Source organism: Pongo pygmaeus, chromosome 13 (genome assembly GCF_028885625.2).
Source record: "Pongo pygmaeus isolate AG05252 chromosome 13, NHGRI_mPonPyg2-v2.0_pri, whole genome shotgun sequence".
NCBI lineage: Eukaryota > Metazoa > Chordata > Mammalia > Primates > Hominidae > Pongo > Pongo pygmaeus.
This window is the reverse complement of record NC_072386.2, coordinates 101996839-102017796: the sequence shown is the minus strand read 5'-3', so window position 1 is coordinate 102017796 and position 20958 is coordinate 101996839. Positions and strand designations below refer to the sequence as shown.

The 20958-nt window shown below is 44.4% G+C and overlaps 1 protein-coding gene across 2 annotated transcripts in view; it reads left to right on the top strand.

Moving 5' to 3' along the window:
* Positions 1 to 15130, top strand: part of PTGR1 (prostaglandin reductase 1) — a 34579-nt gene extending 19449 nt beyond the window's left edge. For both annotated transcript variants that reach the window (XM_054500506.2, XM_054500507.2), the window contains exons 7-10: positions 1528 to 1683; positions 5664 to 5772; positions 10260 to 10378; positions 14873 to 15130. In XM_054500506.2, the coding sequence (XP_054356481.1) occupies positions 1528 to 1683; positions 5664 to 5772; positions 10260 to 10378; positions 14873 to 14983 (495 nt within the window). In that variant the 3' untranslated portion in view covers positions 14984 to 15130. The remainder of the gene's footprint in view (positions 1 to 1527; positions 1684 to 5663; positions 5773 to 10259; positions 10379 to 14872) is intronic.
* The last annotated feature ends 5828 nt before the right edge of the window (positions 15131 to 20958 follow it).

The following is a 20958-nucleotide window of genomic DNA, read 5'->3' as shown; positions in this document are numbered from 1 at the left end:
TGATCTGCCCGCCTCAGCCTCCCAAAGTGCTGGGATTACAGGTGTGAGCCGCCGCGCCTGGCCCAGAGTTGGTTTTTAAGGCTGTTTGGTTAAAAAAGAGGAAGAAAACCAGATGATTGGACATGGATCATAAGACAAAGGAAAGCTTCTCCTTTGAGCCATGTTTCAGGTTTAGATAACTGAGTGGTATCATTCTCTACAATAGTGGATAGAAAAGAAACAGGTAAGAAGCAAGGAAAAAAGTATATTTCCTTTTGAACACACTATTTATGAGGGACCTACAGGACATCCAAGTGTGAGGACATCTATAGGTTGTTGGAAATATTGATTTGGAACTCAGGAGAAAAAAAATGGGCTAACATTAATAGATAGAATTAATAGATTAATTAATAATTGCATAAAGGAGGTCATAAGAGTGAAAGAGATCATCCTATGATAGTCTATAGTCTTAGAAGGAAAAAGGACCAAGGATGGCTCTCTTGCAATAGTTTTTTCTGGAATCATGAAGGAATGGAAAAAGCATATGGATACGGCCATCACTATTTGTACAGAGATTCATGTAAATCCAATTGGGGTTTTTCCTCGATTGAAAATGCACAGTGGCACATATTCTGGTCTTCATAATACATTTAGAGTATAAGGGAGCTTTCTGAAAAGCTAGTTTCTATGAACCAATATAATCTGTAGTGTTATCCTGAAAGTGCTTTTCAGAATGCTTCCTAGCTCCTCTGTGATTAGGAAGCATGTAGTCTGGTGCTTTGGACTGAATCAAACGATAAAGGGGGCCTGGTGCAGTGGCTCATGCCTGTAATCCGAGCACTTTAGGACGCCAAGGCAGGAGGATCACTTGAGCCCAGGAGTTCGAGATCAGCCTGGGCAACATAGTGAGACCCTGTCTCCATGAAAATTTAAAAAATAAAGCCAAATGTAGTGGCATGCACCTGTGGTCCCAGTTACTCAGGAGGCTGAGGTGGGAGGATCACTTGAGCTTAAGAGGTCAAGGTTGCAGTGAGTCATGTTCATGCTACTGCACTCCAGCCTGGGCAACAGAGTGAGACGATGTCTCAAAAAAACATAAACATCTAAAAAATCAAAAAGGATAAGGGGGCAATTACCAGGAGGGCTGTCTGTGATGTGGGAGTCACAGAGCTGAGACAAAATAATAGTCTGAAGGATGACTGTACCAAGAGATGGCATACACTGCATTGCAAGGAAGAGAAGCCCAGAAACAAAGAACCAAGGAAGTCAAATGGATCGGTTGTGAAACCAGCTGGTGGAACTATGAACCAAATAAATGCAGAAGGGACCTGCTGGGTGGTCAGAAGCAAGCTGAAGCTGAGTTGTAGGATGGTCCAGGGACTAATTTCACCTATGGGATCTGTTGGCCCATTATGCTATTCCTTATATATGTGGCTCAGCACCTAAGAGAGTGTTCTTAGGGAACCTAGGCATACTAGACCAGGAAAGTAGTGTTGGTCCATGCTTGTGACTTATTCATGGTTTCCTTTTTTTTTTTTTTCTACTTAGGGCTGCAAAGTTGTTGGAGCAGCAGGGTCTGATGAAAAGGTTGCCTACCTTCAAAAGCTTGGATTTGATGTCGTCTTTAACTACAAGACAGTAGAGTCTTTGGAAGAAACCTTGAGGAAAGCCTCTCCTGATGGTTATGATTGTTATTTTGATAATGTAAGTACAAACTGGACTTAATATCTAATTTATTAAAGAAGTACTATATAAAGCAGGAGTCTCCTACCCCTTGGCCATGGACGGTTAGTAGTCCATAGCCTATCAGGAACTGGGATGCACAGCAGGAGGTGAGGGGCAGGTGAGCAAGCAAAGCTTCATCTGTATTTACAGCCCCTCCCCATCGTTCCCATTACTGCCTGAGCTCCGACTCCTGTCAGATCAGTGGCAGCATTAGATTCCCATAGGAGTGTAAATCCTGTTGTGAACTATGCATGTGAGGGGTCTAGGTTGTGCGTTCCTTATGGGGATCACACTACTCAGGTGCCTGATGATGCCTGATGCCTGATGATCTGTCACTGTCTCCCATCACTCCCCGATGGGACCACTAGTTGCAGGAAAACTCACCTGCTGATTCTATGGTTATGGTGAGTTGTATAATTATTTCATTATATATTACATTGTAATAATAATAGAAATAAAGTGCACAATAAACACAATGTACTTGAATCATCCCTGAAACCATGCCCGCAACAGTCGATGGAAAAATTGTCTTCCAGTGAAACTGGTCCCTGGTGCCAAAAAGGTTGAGGACCGCTGATACAAGGGAATATATTCCTAGAGTTTCCATTTGGGATACATGAAGAAAGTATATATGCCTTTTTTAAAAAACAGCTTTATTGAGATATCATTCATGTACCATGTAATTCACTCATTTAACGTGTAGAAGTCAATGTTTTTTACTATATTGGCAAAATTGTACAACCAGTTTAAGAATATTTTCATCACCCCCCCAAAAAAATGCTACTCATTAGCAGTCACTCTCCATTACCCACCCTCCTCCTCACTAAAAGTGGTCTCTTATGACTGGCTTCTTTCACTTAGCAAAATGTTTTCAAGTTTCATCCATATTGTAGAATTTATCAGTGCTTTATTCCTTCTTTTTGGTTTTTGAGACAGGGTCTCACTCTGTCACCTAGGCTGCAGTGCAGTGGTGTGATCATGGCTCACTGCAGCCTCGACCTCCCTGACTCAAGCAATCCTTCCACCTCAGCCTCCCAAGTAGCTGGGACTATAGGGATGTGCCACCACACCCAACTAATTTTTATATTTTTAGTAGAGATGGGGTTTCGCCATGTTGCCCAGGCTGGGCTGGAACTCCTGGGCTCAAGCAAATCTCCCACCTCGGCCTCCCAAAGTGTTAGGATTACAGGCGTGAGCCACCGCACCCAGCCTGATGGGTATTAGCTTATACTTTCTGGCTATGATGTATAATGTTACTATGAACATTCATGCAGAGGTTTTTGTGTGGATGTTTTCATTTCTTTTAAGTATATACCTATGATTAGAATTGCTGGGTCATATGATAACTTCATGTTTAACATTTTGAGGAGCTGTCAAACTGTTTTGCAAAGTGGCTACAGTACTTTACATTCCCACAAGCAGTGTATGAGGGTTCTAATTTCTCTACATAATCACCAACACTTGCTATTGTCTATCTTTTTTATTATAACCATCCTAGTTGGTTTGTAGTGATATTTCATTGTGATTTGATTTTGACTTGCATTTCCCTATGGCTAACAATATTAAGGATCTTTCAATGTATGTATTTGCCATTTCTATATCTTCTTTGGAGAAATGTCTGTTCAAAATCTTTGCCCATTTTTCAATTAGGTTATTTGTGAGGTTGTAAGAGTTTTTTGTTTGTTTGTTTGTTTTTTTTTTTTTTTTTTTTGAGACGAAGATTTTTGCTCTGTCATCCAGGCTGGAGTGCAGTGGCGCAGTCTTGGTTGACTGCAACCTCCGCCTCCCGAGTTCAAGTGATTCTCCTGCCTCAGCCTCCCGAGTAGCTGGGATTACAGGCATGCACCGACATGCCCAGCTAATCTTTGTATTTTTAGTAGAGACGGAGTTTCATCATGTTGGCCAGGTTGGTCTCGAACTCCAGACCTCAGGTGATCTACCTGCCTTGGCCTCCCAAAGTGCTGGGATTACAGGCATGAGCCACCACACCTGGCCAAGAGTTCTTTACATCTTACCGATACAAGTCCCTTATTAGATTCAGTGGATTTTCATTATTCGCAATATTTCTGTTCTATAAGGTCACCACCAAGGCTGAACCATTGCTTCTAGGGGAAATATGTACATGTTTGTACATATCTCACATAGACTATAATCTGAAATCCTTAAAACAACTCATCCTAGTAGCTTTTATTTTATGAAACACAAAAGGAGGTTCAGAAGTGTTAAGTAACTTGCCTATGGCCACCCCACTAGCTAATACCCCCAGAGTTGGGATTCATACCCCATCCAACTCTTCCCTGAACCAGAGCCTCTTGAACTACACTGCAGTGGCCCCATCCTCGGGTCTTCTCTGTATAACAGTTGAAACAAGAAGGCAGAGCATGGTCTTACTCAGCCTCAAAGAACATCTGCATCTTTTTTGCTGCTCCATGTATGTCTGCAAGTGACCAGGGAAAGCTTAGTGAGTACTGGTTTGAGGTTACAAATAAAATTTTAGCAAGTAGTTTACAATATGCAAATATGAAATCCACTAATAATGAGGACCAACTCTATATGGCTTGCAAATATTTTCTCCTATTCAGTGAATTGCCTTTAACCTTCTTTCTGTTTTTGTTTTTGCCGTTTTTTTTTGTGACTAAGTCTCACTCTGTCTCCCAAGCTGGAGTGCAGTATTTGATCACAGCTCACTGCAGCCTTGACCTCCCACGTTCAAGCAATCCTCCTGCCTCAGCCTCCCAAGTAGCTGGGACCACAGACATGCACCATCATACCCAGCTAATTTTTATGTATTTATTTTTTTGTAGAGATGGAGTCTCACTATGTTGCCCAAGCTGGCTTTCACTTTCTTGATGGTATTCTTTGAAGCATGAAAGTTTTAAATTTTGATGCAGCCCAATTAATCTATTTTTCTTTTGTTCCTTGAGCTTTTGGTGTCATGTCTAAGGAGGCTTTTCCTTTCTCAGGGTCATGAAGATTTATTCCTGTGTTTTCTTCTAAGAGTTTTATAGTTTTAGCTCTTATATTCAGGTCTACGATGCATTTTAAGTTAATTTTTGTGTGTAGTATAAGGAAGAGGCCCAATTGCATTATTTTCCATGTGGAAATCCAGTTGTTCGGCACGTTTATTGAAAGGACTATTTCTCCTCTATTGAACTGCTTTAGCACTTCTGTAGAAAACCAATTGATTCTAAATGTAAGGGTTGATTTTTGGACCGTGATTCAGTTCCATTGATCTATATTTCTACTCTCACATTATCTTAATTAATTTAGCTTTGTATTAAGTTTTGAAATTGAAAAGTGCCAGTCTTCCAACTTTGTTCTTTATATACCTTTTGAGTATTTTTCCATACCTTTAAATTATAAGACAATGAGGTTACTGGACTGATCAGAGAACCTCAATATATAATAAAGTAAAATGTATAAGTTATAAAAGGTATGGTCTTAGAGTCAAATGAAAATGCCTGTTTATTTATTTATCTTTTTTTCTTGAGATGCAGTCTTGCTCTATTGCCCAGGCTGGAGTGCAGTAGTGTGATCTCAGCTCACTGCAACCTCCGCCTCCCGAGTTCAAGCAATTCTTCTGGCTCGGCCTCCCAAGTAGCTGGGATTATGGGCGCCTGCCACCATGCCCTTCTAATTTTTTGTATCTTTAGTAGAGACAGGGTTTTACCATGTTGGCCAGGCTGGTCTTGAACTCCTGACCTCAGGTGATCCACCCACCTCGACCTTCCAAAGTGTTGGGATTACAGGCGTAAGCCACCGTGCCCGGCCGAAAATGCCTGTTTCTAATGTCTTTTTCTAACTGCAATCTTCTGCACTGTTGGGCTAATTCAATCAGTTTTGTTGTTGCTAAAACAGGTATTGTAAAATAATGATTGTGACTTAATGATTCTCCTGAATCTCTAGTATTTAGATTATTTAACGTTTTGTCTTTGGTTTTGTTTTTCCTGTCTGTTTAGGTAGGTGGAGAGTTTTCAAACACTGTTATCGGCCAGATGAAGAAATATGGAAGGATTGCCATATGTGGAGCCATCTCTACATATAACAGAACCGGCCCACTTCCCCCAGGTAATGAGCACATGCACACGATCCCATATGTCACAAGGCTGGACAAGGAGAAAATTCACAGATATGCCATAGGCCAGTGACTCTGAAATTATTAGAAAGATTTTCATATATTCTTTTTTTTTTTTTTTTTTAAGATAGAGCCTCACTTTGTGAGAGCTCAGGAGTTTGAGACCATCCTGGGCAACATGGCAAAATGCTATCTCTACAAAAAATACAAAAATAAGCCGGGCGTGGTAGTGTGCACCTGTAGTCCCAGCTACTCAAGAGGCTGAAGTGGGAGGATTGCTTGAGCCTGGTAGGCTGAGGCTGCAGTGAGCTGTGTTCTTGCCACAGCACTCCAGCCTGGGTGACAAAGTGAAAGCCTGTCTCAAAATAATACTAATAACAAAAACAATAACAAAAGAAATAAAAATATATACAATTTCACATATTTTGTGCTAAATCAGCTTATATTAGATTTTTATGTAGAGAAACAGCAGGATCTACAAATATAGAAGAAACAGTTATTAAAAGTTTTAGTTTTTACCTATCATTTAATGCAAAATTGTAAAAAGACAGTGATGATTTGATTTAGAAACAGAACACCTTGGTCTGGCTGGTAAAATATTCAGGTTCCTCTAGATATTAGAGACATTGCTGGAGGCGTGAGAGGAATAAAGCGTGACTGGCTGTGGGTGAAGGGAAGGGCAGGCTGCCATGCCCTTCAGAAATCTTGGGCAGTGCTTCTTGGAGCAGTAGGGCACCTTGGCCTCAGCAGGCTGACAATTGCCACTAAAAGGGAAGGGAGCAGCAGCTTCCCTCCATTCCTTGATTGTCCTTGTTTTATTTCTCTGGTGCCCTGCCATGCACTCCATTCCCCACTCCCTACTCTCTTGTGCTGAAACCACACCCCTCCCACTCCACACTCTGAGGTCCAAAAGCAGTATCAACCAGAGAACCATATTCATTAAATCCCAATCCTGTGAGATGCCTTGTACAGGCCTCTCATTTTACAGGTGGGGAGATGAATGGCCAAGAGGACCAGAGACTCTTTAACTCCTGTTGGCAACAGACTCAAAACAAAGACCAGTCTTCTAAGCTCCTCATACCGAGTCTGTTTCTGCTACAATGATTCTGTGCTATTAAGAGAGATCACAAATTACCTGTGGTCACCCCCAGAAAAGGAGAAAGTAGGAAAAAAAGGAATCTTCCAGACTCTAATCAGGATCCAGGCAACCATAAATCAACTGGTTATTTATTCTATGATGAGCTTGACTAATGGGAATGAAACCTTATAGCCCCACTAGTTAACCACCCCACAACTGTATGGAGACAGGGGAGCTAGAAAGGAAGGGGCTGACGAAGGGCAACTTGTAGATTCCCTCTCAGGTTGTGAAAAATCAAAATCATTACCAAGAAGGAAACTCCAGATTTACTTGGCAATCTTATTGTTAGGGACCTTTTTTTCCTCCTATAATTTTCTAACTGGTGCTAAGCTGGAATCATGGGAATTGTCTGCCTGCCGGCTGAGCAAAGCTGCAGGAGGCCACAGTCCAATTAGGAATAGCCAAATATTTTGGATACAGTAACTTGATCTAGTCTTTTTAGCAATTAGTCTTTGGAAGCTCAGCTGCTCAGACAGGACTTTGAGATGTCAGCTGGCCTTGTCCATTCCATTTTAATCAGATGGAATTCTGCCCTGCCACAGATCCCCAGAAATTCTAACATATTCCACTGTTAGGGTAGCTCAGAGGCAAGCAATGATTTCCTCCAGGTTTAATGCCACATTTGCTTTTTTGCTCTCAGTAAAAAAACAAAAACCAACATTCTCATCAACACGCACAAACCCAGAAACAGCATTTCACTTTCATTTTGCTTTTTTGTTTGTTGGTTTGTTTGTTTTGAGACAAGGTCTTGCTCTGTTTCCCAGACTGGAGATTTTTTTTTTTTTTAAATTTTATTTATTTATTTTTTTTGAGACAGGATCTCGCTTTGTTGCCCAGGGTGGAGTGCAGTGGTGCAATCATGGCTCACCGCAGCCTTCACCTTCCAGGCTCAGGTGATCCTCCTACCTCAGCCTCCCGAGTAGCTGAGACTACAGACATGTGTCACCATACCTGGCTACTGTTTTTTGTTTTGTTTTGAGACAGAGTCTTGCTCTGTCACCCAGGCTGGAGTGCAATGGCGTGATCTCGGCTCACTGCAACCTCTGCCTCCTGGGTTCAAGCGATTCTCCTGCCTTAGCCTCCCGAGTAGCTGGGATTACAGGCACATACCATCATGCCTGACTAATTTTGTTTATTTTTAGTAGAGATGGGGTTTCACCATGTTAGGATGGTCTCGATCTCCTGACCTCGTGATCTGCTCCCTTTGGTCTCCCAAAGTGCTGGGATTACAGGCATGAGCCACCATGCCCAGCCCACTTTCATTTAAGATGAGGAAATGAGAGTTCCAATCCCTAACTCACAAAGAATAGTTGATGTGGGTCTTCTGAAGAAGCACTCTTTCTGTCTCATTCTCTTGCATTAGTTTCTTTTGGTTAAGGACAAAGCTTCATATTTCCGACTGCTAATGTTACTTTCCTCAAAGTAGTGAGCGGGAACTTTAGGCTGAGTGGTGCCAGTGGTCAAAGATGCTGAAGCTAGATTCCACCACTCGTCTTAGCCTGACTTCCTGGCATCTTCGCCTGACTTCCTGGAACTTGAATTTGAGAGCCTACGCTCAGGTGTCATTCTCTCAGTTTCTAGTCAATTAGGACACTTGGGAAAATCAACCAGGCAACCAAAAAACTTTTTCTTCCTCACACACAGAAGGGTAGTATCTTCTTTACAGGCTGCAGGAGAGCTGTGTGCCTTTTCTGGGGTGCTGTTCTCAAAGTGTGGGCCAAGGACCAGCAGCATCACCATCTCCTGGGAGCTTATTAGAAATACAAATTCTTAGCCAGGCGCAGTGGCTCATGCCTGTAATCCCAATACTTTGGGAGGCTGAGGCAGGAGGATCGCTTGGCCCAGGACTTTCAAACCAGGGCAATAGAGTGAGACCTCATCTCTGACAGAAAAAAAAAAAAAAAAAAAAACCTAAAAAAAAATTAGCCAGGTGTGGTGGCATGCACCTATAGTCCCAGCTAGTTGGTGGGTGGAGGTGGGAAGATCACTTGGACCAGGAGGTCAAGGCTGCATTGAGCAGTGATGGCACCACTTTACTCCAGCCTGGGGAAACAGAGCCAGACCCTGTCTCAAATTAAAAACAACAACAAAACACACAAAAAAACACCCACATGTTTATTCTTTTGTTTACTTTTTTTTTTTTTTTTGAAACCGAGTCTCGCTCTGTCACCCAGGCTGGAGTGCAGTGGTGCAATCTCAGCTCACTGCAGTCCCCTTCCAGCTTCAAGCGATTCTCCTGCCTCAGCCTCCTGAGTAGCTGGGATTACAGGCATGTGCCACCACGTCCAGCTAATTTTTGTATTTTTAGTAGAGACAGGGTTTCACCATGTTGGCCAGGCTGGTCTCTGACTCCTGACCTCAAGTGATCTGCCTGCCTCGGCCTCCCAAAATGCTGGATTATAGGCATGAGCCATGCACCCGACCCCACACACTTATTCTTATAGGTCTAGAGGTTAAAAGTAAAATGGGTTGGCAGGGCTGCATTCCTTCTGAAGATGCTAGAGGAGAATCTGTTTCCTTGGCTTTTTAAGCTTCTAGCAGCTGCCTGTATTTCTTGGCATGTGGCCCCTTCCTCTGTCTTCAAAGCCAGTGGCATAGGATCCTCCTCCCCCTCCTCTCTCTCATCTCTGCTTCTATCACCCCATATTCTGTTCCGACTGTAACTTTCCTGTGTCCCTCATTCCCTTACAAAGACCTTTGCTATTATAGTGGGTCCATCTTTATAGTGGAGAATAATCTTCCCATCTCAAGGTTCTTTTTTTCTTTTTATTTTTTTGACGCAGAGTCTCATTCTGTCACCCAGGCTGGAGTGCAGTGGCACGATCTTGGCTTGCTGCAACCTCCACCTGTCAGGTTCAAGCAGTTCTCCTGCCTCAGCCTCCCAAGTAGCTGGGACTATAGGCACCCGCCACCTTTTTTTTTTTTTTTTTTTGTATTTTTAGTAGAGACGGGGGTTTCACTATGTTGGCCAGGCTAGTCTCGAACTCCTGACCTTGTGATCTGCCCACCTTGGCCTCCCAAAGTCCTGGGATTACAGGCATGAGCCTTCGCACCCCGCCCCCCACCAAGGTTCCTAATCATATCTGCAAAGTCCTTTTTGCCACGTAAGCAACAGGTTTGGAGTTTTTATATATGAACATCTTTGGGGCGATTATTCTGCCTGCTGCCGAGTGCATGTTGATTGGCCAGCAGTCCCGTGGATCAGAAAGGAGTGAGGAAGTGGAAGGGGAGAAGCACCAAGAAACTCCCAGCACCAAGCGTAGTGACAGTGACCTGTACTGCTTGTTTCACCACGGCCACCTCCCTGGATCCTGCCACCCAAATGTGCCCTTCTCTTCACAGGCCCACCCCCAGAGATTGTTATCTATCAGGAGCTTCGCATGGAAGCTTTTGTCGTCTACCGCTGGCAAGGAGAAGTCCGCCAAAAAGCTCTGAAGGACTTGCTGAAATGGGTCTTAGAGGTAAGGAGCTCCGGAGCCACCCCTTCCAATTGTACACTAGGTCACATTCCCTTTTGCCTCTCAAGGCTTTTGTTCCACCAATTCTTGCCCCTCTCTGCCGGGTCCTCAGTTTCCCTACTGGGTCATTGTGCTTAGAATACAAATATTCTTACTTTTCTCATCTTTGAAAGGAAAACAAAACAACCCTCTCTAAAGTTCATTTCCACTGCAAATGCAGGTCCATTTCCCTTCTCTCCCTTTTATAACAAAATACCTGGAAGTGCTGTCTACACTCACTGTCTGCCGTTCCTCTCTTTCCATTCTTCCTTAAACCCACATATCAGGCTTTTCAGAGTCTCACCCTGTTGCACAGGCTGGAGTGCAGTGGCGCAATCTCGGCTCACTGCAACTTCTGCCTCCTGGGTTCCAGCAATTCTCATGCCTCAGCCTCCCAAGTAGCTGGGACTACAGGCGTGTACCACCACGCCCAGCTAACTTTTTGTATTTTTAGTAGAGACAGGTTTTCGTCATGTTGGCCAGGCTGATCTCAAGTCATGCGCCTGCCTCAGCCTCCCAAAGTGCTGGGATTACAGCTGTGAGCCACTGCACCTGGCCAAAATTAACTTTTGTCAAGGTCACATGGGACCCTTACATAGTGAACTGGTTGATTCTTAGCCTCACTTGGCTATGGGAAATATTTCATAGCGATCATTCTCTCCTTGATAGGCTTTCTTCCCTTGGCTTCCCTTAACTCTTGGTTTTCCTCACTGATTGGTCCTCCTCAGACTCCTGCTAGCTTTTCTTTTCTCCAAATTAATATTAGAGTGCCCCAGGTCATGGTCACTGGGCCTTTGCTCTTCTCTACCCACACTCGAGCTATCCCTTATTTAGCTCATATGGGCTCAGTATGCTGGGAGCTCCCAGCTCTATCTCCAGCCTGGCTTTCCTCTTAACTCTAGGCTAGTATGTCCACCTGGATGCCTGATACACATCTCTGACATAACATCTTGAAAACTAAGTATGTTTTGATCTTTCCTGCTCAATATGCTCCATATTCAGACTTTACTATCTCAGTTATAACAATTCTATACTTCTAGTTTCTCAATCCAAAAACCTCGGAGTCATCTTTGATGTCTTTCTCTCGTACCCATGTGTAATCTCTAAGGAGATTCTGGTGGTTCTATCTTCAAAATATATACAGAATCTGAACACTTCTCCCACTTCCCTGCTACCACCCGGGTCCAGGCACCATGCTCTCTAGCCTGGATGTTCGTAGTGTATCGGGGGAACCTGCCCCCAATATTTCAACATAGGTTCTTTCTATTTTTCGTAAGTGTTGGCCAGCTGAGAAATAAAGAGAAAGAGTACAGTGAGAGGAATTTTACAACTGGGCCACTGGGGGTGACATCACATATCAGCAGGACCATGACGCCCACCCGAGCCGCAAAACCAGCAAGTTTTTATTAAGGATTTTAAAAGGGGAGGAGATATACGAACAGGGAGTAGCTCACAAAGATCACATGCTTCAAAGGGCAAAAGGCAGAACAAAGATCACATGCTTCTGAGGAAACAGGACAAGAGCAAAATCAGAACTACTGATAAGGGTCTATGTTCAGCTATGCATGTATTGTCTTGATAAACATCTTAAACAACAGAAAACAGGGTTCAAAAGCAGAGAACCGGTCTGACCACAAATTTATCAGGGCGGAGTTTTTTCCGCACCCTAATAAGCCTGAGGGTACTGCAAGAGACCAGGGCATATTTTAGTCCTTATCTCAACCGCATAAGACAGACACTCCCAGAGCAGCCATTTATAGACCTCCCCCAGGAATGCATTCCTTCCCCAGGGTATTAATTATTAATATTCCTTGCTAGGAAAATAATTTAGCAATATCTTCCCTACTTGCACATCCATTTATAGGCTCTCTGCAAGAAGAAAAATATGGCTCTATTTTGCCTGACCCTGCAGGCAGTTAGACCTTATGGTTGTCTTCCCTTGTTCCCTGAAAATTGCTGTTATTCTGTTATTTTTCAAGGTGCACTGATTTCATATTGTTCAAATACACATTTTACAACCAATTTGTACAGTTAACACAATTATCACAGTGGTCCTGAGGTGACACATCCTCAGCTTACAAAGATAACAGGATTAAGAGATTGAAGTAAGACAGGCATAAGAAATTATAAAAGTATTAATTGGGGAACTGATAAATGTCCATATTAAAATGAAATCTTCAGAATTTATGTTCCTCTGCCATGGCTCCAGCCAGTCCCTCCGTTTGGGGTCCCTGACTTCCCGCAACAGTAGTGGACTCTACCGGGCCTCCCATCTTTGCACCCCTATAGACAATTCCCAATGTGGTGGCCATAGAAATCTGTTAAGGCACAAATCAAATCCTGCTGTTCTTATGATCCAAACCATGCAAAGCTCTGCATTTCACTTAAAGTAAAGCAAAGTGCTAATATTCAGCAAGCTTACACAAAATCTGACCCCTGATATCTCTCTGATTTCATTTCTTAGTATTCACCCCCTTGTTTACTTGGCCCGGTCTCCTCCACCACTCCACCCCTCTGTAACTGCTTGCTGAATTCTCTCACGTCCTACAAGTCTTTGCTAAAAAGTGCCTTCTGGACCAGTGCGGTGGCTCACACCTGTAATCCCAGCACTTTGGGAGGCCGAGGCGGGTGGATCACAAGGTCAAGAGATTGAGACCATCCTGACCAACATAGTGAAACCCTGTCCCTACTAAAAATACAAAAATTAGGCGGGTATGGTGGCGTGCACCTATAGTCCCAGCTACTTGGGAGGCTGAGGCAGGAGAATCACTTGAACCTGGGAGGCGGAGGTTGCAGTGAGTCGAGATCGTGCCACTGCACTCTAGCATGGTGACAGAGCGCAAATCCACCTCTGCACCTGGCCTCTTAATTACCTTTTTAAAAGCCCTATCTCCAAATATAGTCCCATTGTCAGGCACTGGTGATTAGGACTTTAACATATGGATTTGGATTGGGGGCACACAATTCAGTCCATAACAGTATTTGTTCTTTATTTTTAACCTCTGAACTGGATTCTACCTTTCCACCCTCTCCAGATTCCTTGCTTCTTCAAGAACAAGAATGAGTTGGGTCTTTCAAGTCAAAAGTTCAAATCTCAGCCAGGCACAGTGGCTCACGCCTATAATCCTAGCACTTTGGGAGGCTGAGGTGGGCAGATCACTTGAGCCTAGGTGTTTGAGACCAACCTGGGCAACCTAGCAAGACCCCGTCTCTACAAAAAGTAAAAAAAATTAGCTGAGCGTGGTGGCACATCCCTGTAGTCCCAGCTACTCAGGAGGCTGAGGCGGAAGGATCACTGGAGCCCAGGAGGTTGAGACTCCAGTGAGCTATGATTGTGCCACTGCACTCAAACCTAGGTGACAGAGTAAGACTCTGTCTCAGAATAATAATAATAATAATACTAAAAGTATAAATCTCAGCTTCCCTACTTTGTAATTGACTGACTTCAAGCAAATAATCTTGTCTATAAATCCATGAAGAGTGCTAAGCCATTGCTGGAATACATTAGGGAAATACTTGTATCAGGTAACTCAGGTCTCTATATAAGCCCCCTTAAAAAAATCTGAAAATGTAAATTAGTTCCCATTAGTAGGCTGTGCCTTGTAGTAGAAAGAGAAATGAAGACCCTTCCTCACTAACATGAACGCTTCCTTCCCACACTCCCAGATAAAGGTTAAACACATGTTGAAAGAACCTTGGCTTAAAGGGGAGACAGATTATTAGACTGTCCTGCCATTTATATTTCCTGAATAGGACCTGCCTCTTCAGGGGCCAGAGGTAATGAAGGGTGCTCTTTTCTCTGTCTATTTGCACCTCCTCTGAGATCATTGTATTATTAAACTTTACTATGCATCTTACTTAGAAATTGCTTAATCGCGCTGGGCACAGTGGCTCACGCCTGTAATCCCAGCACTTTGGGAGGCCGAGGCAGGCAGATCACGAGGTCAGGAGATCGAGACCATCCTGCCTAACACAGTGAAGCCCTGTCCCTACTAAAAATACAAAACAATTAGCTGGGCATGGTGGCGGGCGCCTGTAGTCCCAGCTACTCGGGAGGCTGAGGCAGGAGAATGGCATGAACCTGGGAGGCGGAGCTTGCAGTGAGCCAAGATCACGGCACTGCACTCCAGCCTGGGCGACAGAGCGAGACTCTGTCTCAAAAAAAAAAAAAAAGGAAAGAAAGAAAAAGAGATTGCTTAATCGCTGCCTTATGACATTTTGCACTATGATCTGACACCTATTATTAAGTTCTTCTTAGGTGTACTTTGTAATCTTTTACATGTACTGTGTAAGTGGAACTTGCTCCCCCTTGACTTCAAGTTCGTGGAGGACAGGACCTCCATCTCTTATTTTCAAGGTTTCCAATGATGTACCTGATAAATTTGTTGCTAGGATGAGAACAGTATATCATTGAGAATATTAAATTAAGTTTTAAAATTTGTTGTTGCTTTGATACAGGGTAAAATCCAGTACAAGGAATATGTCATCGAAGGATTTGAAAACATGCCAGCTGCATTTATGGGAATGCTGAAAGGAGATAATTTGGGGAAGACAATAGTGAAAGCATGAAAAAGAGGACACGTGCAATCTGGAGGCCATTTAGATGATTACTTAATTTGTTTTTCGCCATTTAACAAAAATGTATACTACTTTAAATGTCTAAGAAATGTACTTGTAATGAGTTTGAGCTATTAAATAAAATACATTTAAGTGCCATGTAATTAGTGATGGAGGATGGAGGTTTCACAGTCAACAACAACCAGTCACCTCACTGTTCATTACAGCTTTTTCTGAGTTGTGGTAGAAAATAATGGCTTTGAAGTGTGAAAATTTTCCAAACACTGTATGTTTTCATTCATAAGTGGGAGCTGAACAATGAGAACACATGGACATAGGGAGGGGAACAACACACACCGGGGCCTGTCGAAGCGGGGGTAGGGGAGGGAGAGCATCAGGATAAATAGCTAATGCATGCGGGGGCTAATACCTAGGTGACAGGTTGACAGGCGAAGCAAACCACCATGGCACACATTTACCTATGTAACAAACCTGCACGTTCCGCACAATTATCCCGGAACTTAAAATAAAATAAAATTAAAAAAAATAGTCAGCCGGGCGTGGTGGCTCATGCCTGTAATTCCAGCACTTTGGGAGGCTGAGGTGGGTGGATCACGAGGTTAGGAGTTCAAGACCAGCCTGACCAACATGGTGAAACACTGTCTCTACTAAAAATACAACAATTAGCTGAGTGTGGTGGCACATGCCTGTAATCCCAGCCTCTTGGGAGGCTGAGGGAGGAGACTCACTTGAACCCGGGAGGTGGAAGTTTCAGTGAGCCGAGATTGCGCCACTGTCCTCCAGCCTGGGTAACAGAGCGAGACTCCGTCTCAAAAAAAAAAAAAAGTTTACTGCTTCTGTGACCTTAGACTTCTGATTTTTCATCTTTAAAGTGAGGATAATAACATCTGTTTCATACACGTTATACATTTATTTAAAACACCAGCATAGGCCAGGTGTGGTAATCCCAGCACTTTTGGAGGCGGAGGTGAGGTCAGGAGTTCAAGACCAGCCTGGCCAACATGGCAAGACCCTGTCTCTACTAAAAATACAAAAATTAGCTGGGCATGGTAGCAGGTGCCTGTAATCCCAGCTACTTGGGAGGCTGAGGCAGGAAAATCGCTTCAACCCAGGAGGCAGAAGTTGCAGAGAGCCGATATCGTTCCATTGCACTCCAGCCTGGGCAACAAGAGCAAAACTCCATCTCAGAAAAGAACAAAACAAAACAAAAAAACACCAGCATAATGCCTGGCATATATTAGGTAAGTGTTAGCTACCTCCCTGCCGATATCAGTGATTTTGAAGTCTTAAGATTACCACCCCTATTGCTTGTCATTATGCCAGAAGAAATAATCATTGCAGGCATACAGGGGTCTTACGGCCAGTCCATACTGGTCCTCTACAGGTGAGTCTAATTATTCAATAGACCAAAGTAGGAATCTGTCATTCACAAGAGCTGCACAAAAGATAACACACGGGAATGTCTATACATCTACAAAAATGTGCAAGATTTATATGAAGAAAAACTTAAAACATTACTGAGGGGCCAGGCATAGTGGCTCACACCTGTAATCCCAGCCCTTTGGGAGGCCAAGGTGAGATCATTTGAGTCTCGGAGTTTGAGACCAGACTGGACAATACCCCGTATCTGCAAAAAATTGTCAAATTAGCTGGGTGTGGTGGTGTGTGCCTATAGTCCCAGCTACTTGGGAGGCTGAGGCAGGAGGATCACTTGAGACCAGGAGTCCGAGGTTGCAGTGACCTGTGACTGTACCACTGCACTCCAGCGTGGGCAGCAGAGTAAGACCCCGTGTCTAAAAAAAATTAAAAACAAAACAACAACAACAAAAGCAACTTTACTGATGAACACAAAAGAAGACTTGAACATATGGAAAGGTACCACGCTCTTCGACAGGAAGAGTCAATATATATATATTTTATTTTTAGATGGAGTCTCACTCTGTTGCCCAGGCTGGAGTGCAGTGGTGCAATCTCCACTCACTGCAACCTCTGCCACCCGGGTTCAAGTGATTCTCCTGCCTCAGCCCCCTCAGTAGCTGGGATTACAGGCACGAGCCACCACGCCTGGCTAATTTTTTGTATTTTTAGTAGAGATGGGGGTTTCACCATGGTGGTCAGGCTGGTCTCAAACTCTTGACCTTGTGATCCGCCCACCTGGGCCTCCCAAAGTGCTGGGATTATAAAGTGTGAGCCACCGTGCACGGTGCTTTTTTTTTTTTTTTTTTTGCGACAGTGTCTCTGTCTGTCTCCCAGGCTGAAGTGCAGTGGCATGATCTCCAGTCGCTGCAACCTCCGCCTCCTGGGTTCAAGAAATTCTCCTGCCTCAGCCTCCCAAGTAGCTGGGATTACAGGCGCCTGCCACCACAACTGGCTAATCTTTTTTTTTTTTGAGATGGAGTCTCGCTCTTTTGCCCAGGCTGGAGTGCAGTGGCCTGATCTCGGCTCACTGCAACCTCCACCTCCAGGGTTCACGCCATTCTCCTGCCTCAGCCTCCCAGGTAGCTGGGACTACAGGCGCCCGCCACCATGCCTGGCTAATTTTTTGTATTTTTAGTAGAGACACCCTGTGTTAGCCAGGATGGTCTCGATCTCCTGACCTTGTGATCCACCCGCCTCGGCCTCCCAAAGTTCTGGGATTACAGGCATGAGCCACCACGCCCAGCCTAATTTTTGTATTTTTAGTAGTGATGGGTATTGCCATGTTGGCCAGGCTGGTCTCGACCTCCTGACCTCAGGTGATCCACCCACCTCGGCCTCCCAAAGTGCTGGGATGAGGCACTTTGGGAGGCCTGAGCCACCATGCCCGGCCAGAAGATTCAGTATCAGTCAGAAAGATGTCAATTCTATTGATCATTCTGCCAACATAGAGATAAGGGGTTAAATAAATTGTAGTACAATGAAACAATGGGGAGAAGAGTGTCTGTACAAAAACTGTGGAAAGATGTAATAAACTTCTAATATGGTTTGTCTTCAAGGAAGATAATTGAGGAATGCCTGAAGGACAGGGATAAGAGAAAAAAAAATTCCTGCCAGTGTCCTCTTTTCTTACCAAACTATTCAATCCTAAAGACATTAGATGCAGCCAAGCAAGGTGACTGTCTGCTGGGGTTTGGGGTGGGAGAGCCTCTATGGCCCACAGCAGAGCAAAGAGGTCATGCACCAAGGCTGGCTGCCTGGCACAGGGAGTCAAAGCCCAATGCTGTGTGTGTGTGTGTTGTATGTGTGTGTGTGTTATATGTGTGTATGTTGTGTATGTGTGTGTGTGAGTGTGTGTGTGTGAGTGTGGACACTGGTGAGCAGGAAGAAGGAGGGGTTGGGCAGTGTGTTGTGGCCTGATGAGGGGAGTTGGAGCCCAAGAAAAATGAACATGGCTCGAGTCATAGCAGGGCTTCCCAGATGGTGTATCAGAGCCCAAGAACAGTGAAGTCATCTGTGTGGGTAGGGGAGAGGCAGCAGGGCCTGATTGAGGGTGTCAGAGTCCAAGTAGGGTGAGAAGGGCATTGGAATTGCAGGGCTGTCTGGTGTGAGGAGTCAAAGTCCACACAGAGTATGGAGGGCATCGTGCCTGGGGGCAGCTTGGCATGGAGTGTAAGGGCCCAGAGTAAGGAAGGTGTGCATGTGAAGGGGTGGCCTGGTGTGGAGTATGTGATCCCTAGCAGAGGTAGGAGGGTATCATGTGCGAGTTGAGTGACCTGGTATGGGCGGTTGGATCCCAAGGAGGCTGAGGAGGTGCTGATGCATGGATAGCTTGGCAGGGAGGTCAGAGCCTGAGGGGAGCTTCTACCTGGCAGCATGGCCCAGCATGAGCAGACAGAGCTTTGGCAAGGAAAGACTAACCACATGGGGAGGCAAGAGTAGGGGCCAGGAGCTGCAGGATGTCAGAGCTTGAGAGGAATGGAGGAGCATCTGCAGGAGAGGGGGTAGTGTGGTGATAGAAGATGGTTACATACAGAAGGTTTGATCAAACAAGTAAAATTAAAGATAAGGGAAGCCAGAGTTTCTCACTGTCAGAGAAGGGAGTTACAAACATGGGAAGAACCTTGTGGTGTTAGATTGGAATTGAAGGTATTGGTATGAACTCATGAATTTCAATGTATATGAGACAAAAAATAGATTTGTGTGTATATATCATATGTATATAGACACACATATAAGTGAATGTGTGTGCACATACATATATAACTCTGCCCACTAAGAGGGCCTGAAAGTAGTGACACTCCAATAGCAATGAGTTTATCTGAATTCCAGATTGTGGATTTTATATATTATTCTCTACTAAAAGGAACCAGAAATGGCTTGTTCTGGGGCTGGGGTAGGGAAGATACAAGATGAGCTTGCAACATTTTCAGTTTTCTTTTTTTAAGAGGATTCTTGCTATGTTGTCAAGGCTGACTTCAAACTCCCAGGCTAAAGAGATCCTCCTACCTCAACCTCCCAACTAGCTGAGACAACAGGCATGTGCCACCATGCCCAGCCTGGAGCATCTTATACCTTAAATCAAACAAGTGCTCAAAGAATAATGAGGTCATGTCAAAAGAACACAGCCAATTCGAAAGGGCTCCCACTAGACAAATCATGGAAAATTTGAGCTCCATGTAGATAATGATAATTACAGATTATATACCATTGAATTAAAAAGGGAAACTATGAGTCCGTACTGAGATAAATACCTGAATACACTGAAAACTTGATGAGGAATGGAGTACTTCCATAGTTTTTGTTTTTTCCGAGACGGAGTCTTGCTCTGTCACTCAGGCTGGAGTGCAGTGGTGCAATCTCGGCTCAGTGCAAACTCCGCCTCCCGAGTTCAAGTAATTTTTCTGCCTCAGCCTCCTGAGTAGCTGGGACTACAGGTGCACACCACCATGCCTTGCTAATTTTTGTATTTTTAGTAGAGACAGAGTTTCACTATGTTGGCCAGGCTGGCCTCGAACTCTTAACCTCGTGATCTGCCTGCCTTGGCCTCCCAAAGCACTGGGATTACAGGCATGAGCCACCGTGCCCAGCCCTACTTCCATAGTTTTAACGTACTTCACCACAGAATACTTTTTAATTAACAAGGGTAAAGAAGTTTAAAGTGAAGAAGCCTACCACCACTTCATCAAGTGGTCAAGGTTAACATCATCAATAATGAGACAAATCGGCCAGGTGTGGTGTCTCACACCTGTAATTTAGCACTTTGGGAAGCTGAAGCAGGCGGATCACTTGAGGCCAGGAGTTTAAGACCAGCCTGTCCAACACAGTGAAAGCCCGTCTCTACTAAAATACAAAAATTAGCAGGGCATGGTGCACATGCCTGTAATCCCAGCCACTCGGGAAGCTGAGGCATGAGAATCACTTGAACCCAGGAGGCGGAGGTTGCAGAGAGCTGAGATCACACCATTGCACTCCAGCCTGAGAGACAGAGCGAGACTCCGTCTCCAAAAAAAAAAAAAAAAAAGATATCGAGTCTTCCTGTCCAACAGCATGATACTTTTCCATGTGTTCAAGTCTTCTTTTTTTTTTACTGGAGATGGAGTCTCGCTCTGTTGCCCAAGCTGGAGTGCAGTGGTGCCATCTCAGCTCACTGCAACCTCTGCCTCCCAGGTTCAAGCAATTCTCCCACCTCAGCCTCCCAAGTAGCTGGAATTACAGGTGCGTGCCATCATGCCTGGCTAATTTTTGGATTTTTAGTAGAGATGGGGTTTCACCCCATTAGCCATTCCATGTGGTAGAAGAGAAAAACCCATTTTCTGGGGAGGAATTCAAGAAGGCTGCAGAAATTCTGCATCAGGAGCCAAATGTTAATAGCCAAGACAATGGGGAAAATGCTTCCAGGGCATTTCAGAGATCTTCACAGCTGCCCCTTCCATCAAAGGCCTGGAGGCCTAGGAGATAAAAATGGTTTCACAGGCCAGGCCCAGGGCCGCACTGCTCTGTGCAGCGTCAGGACACGGAACCATGCATTGTGGCCACTCCTGCTCCAG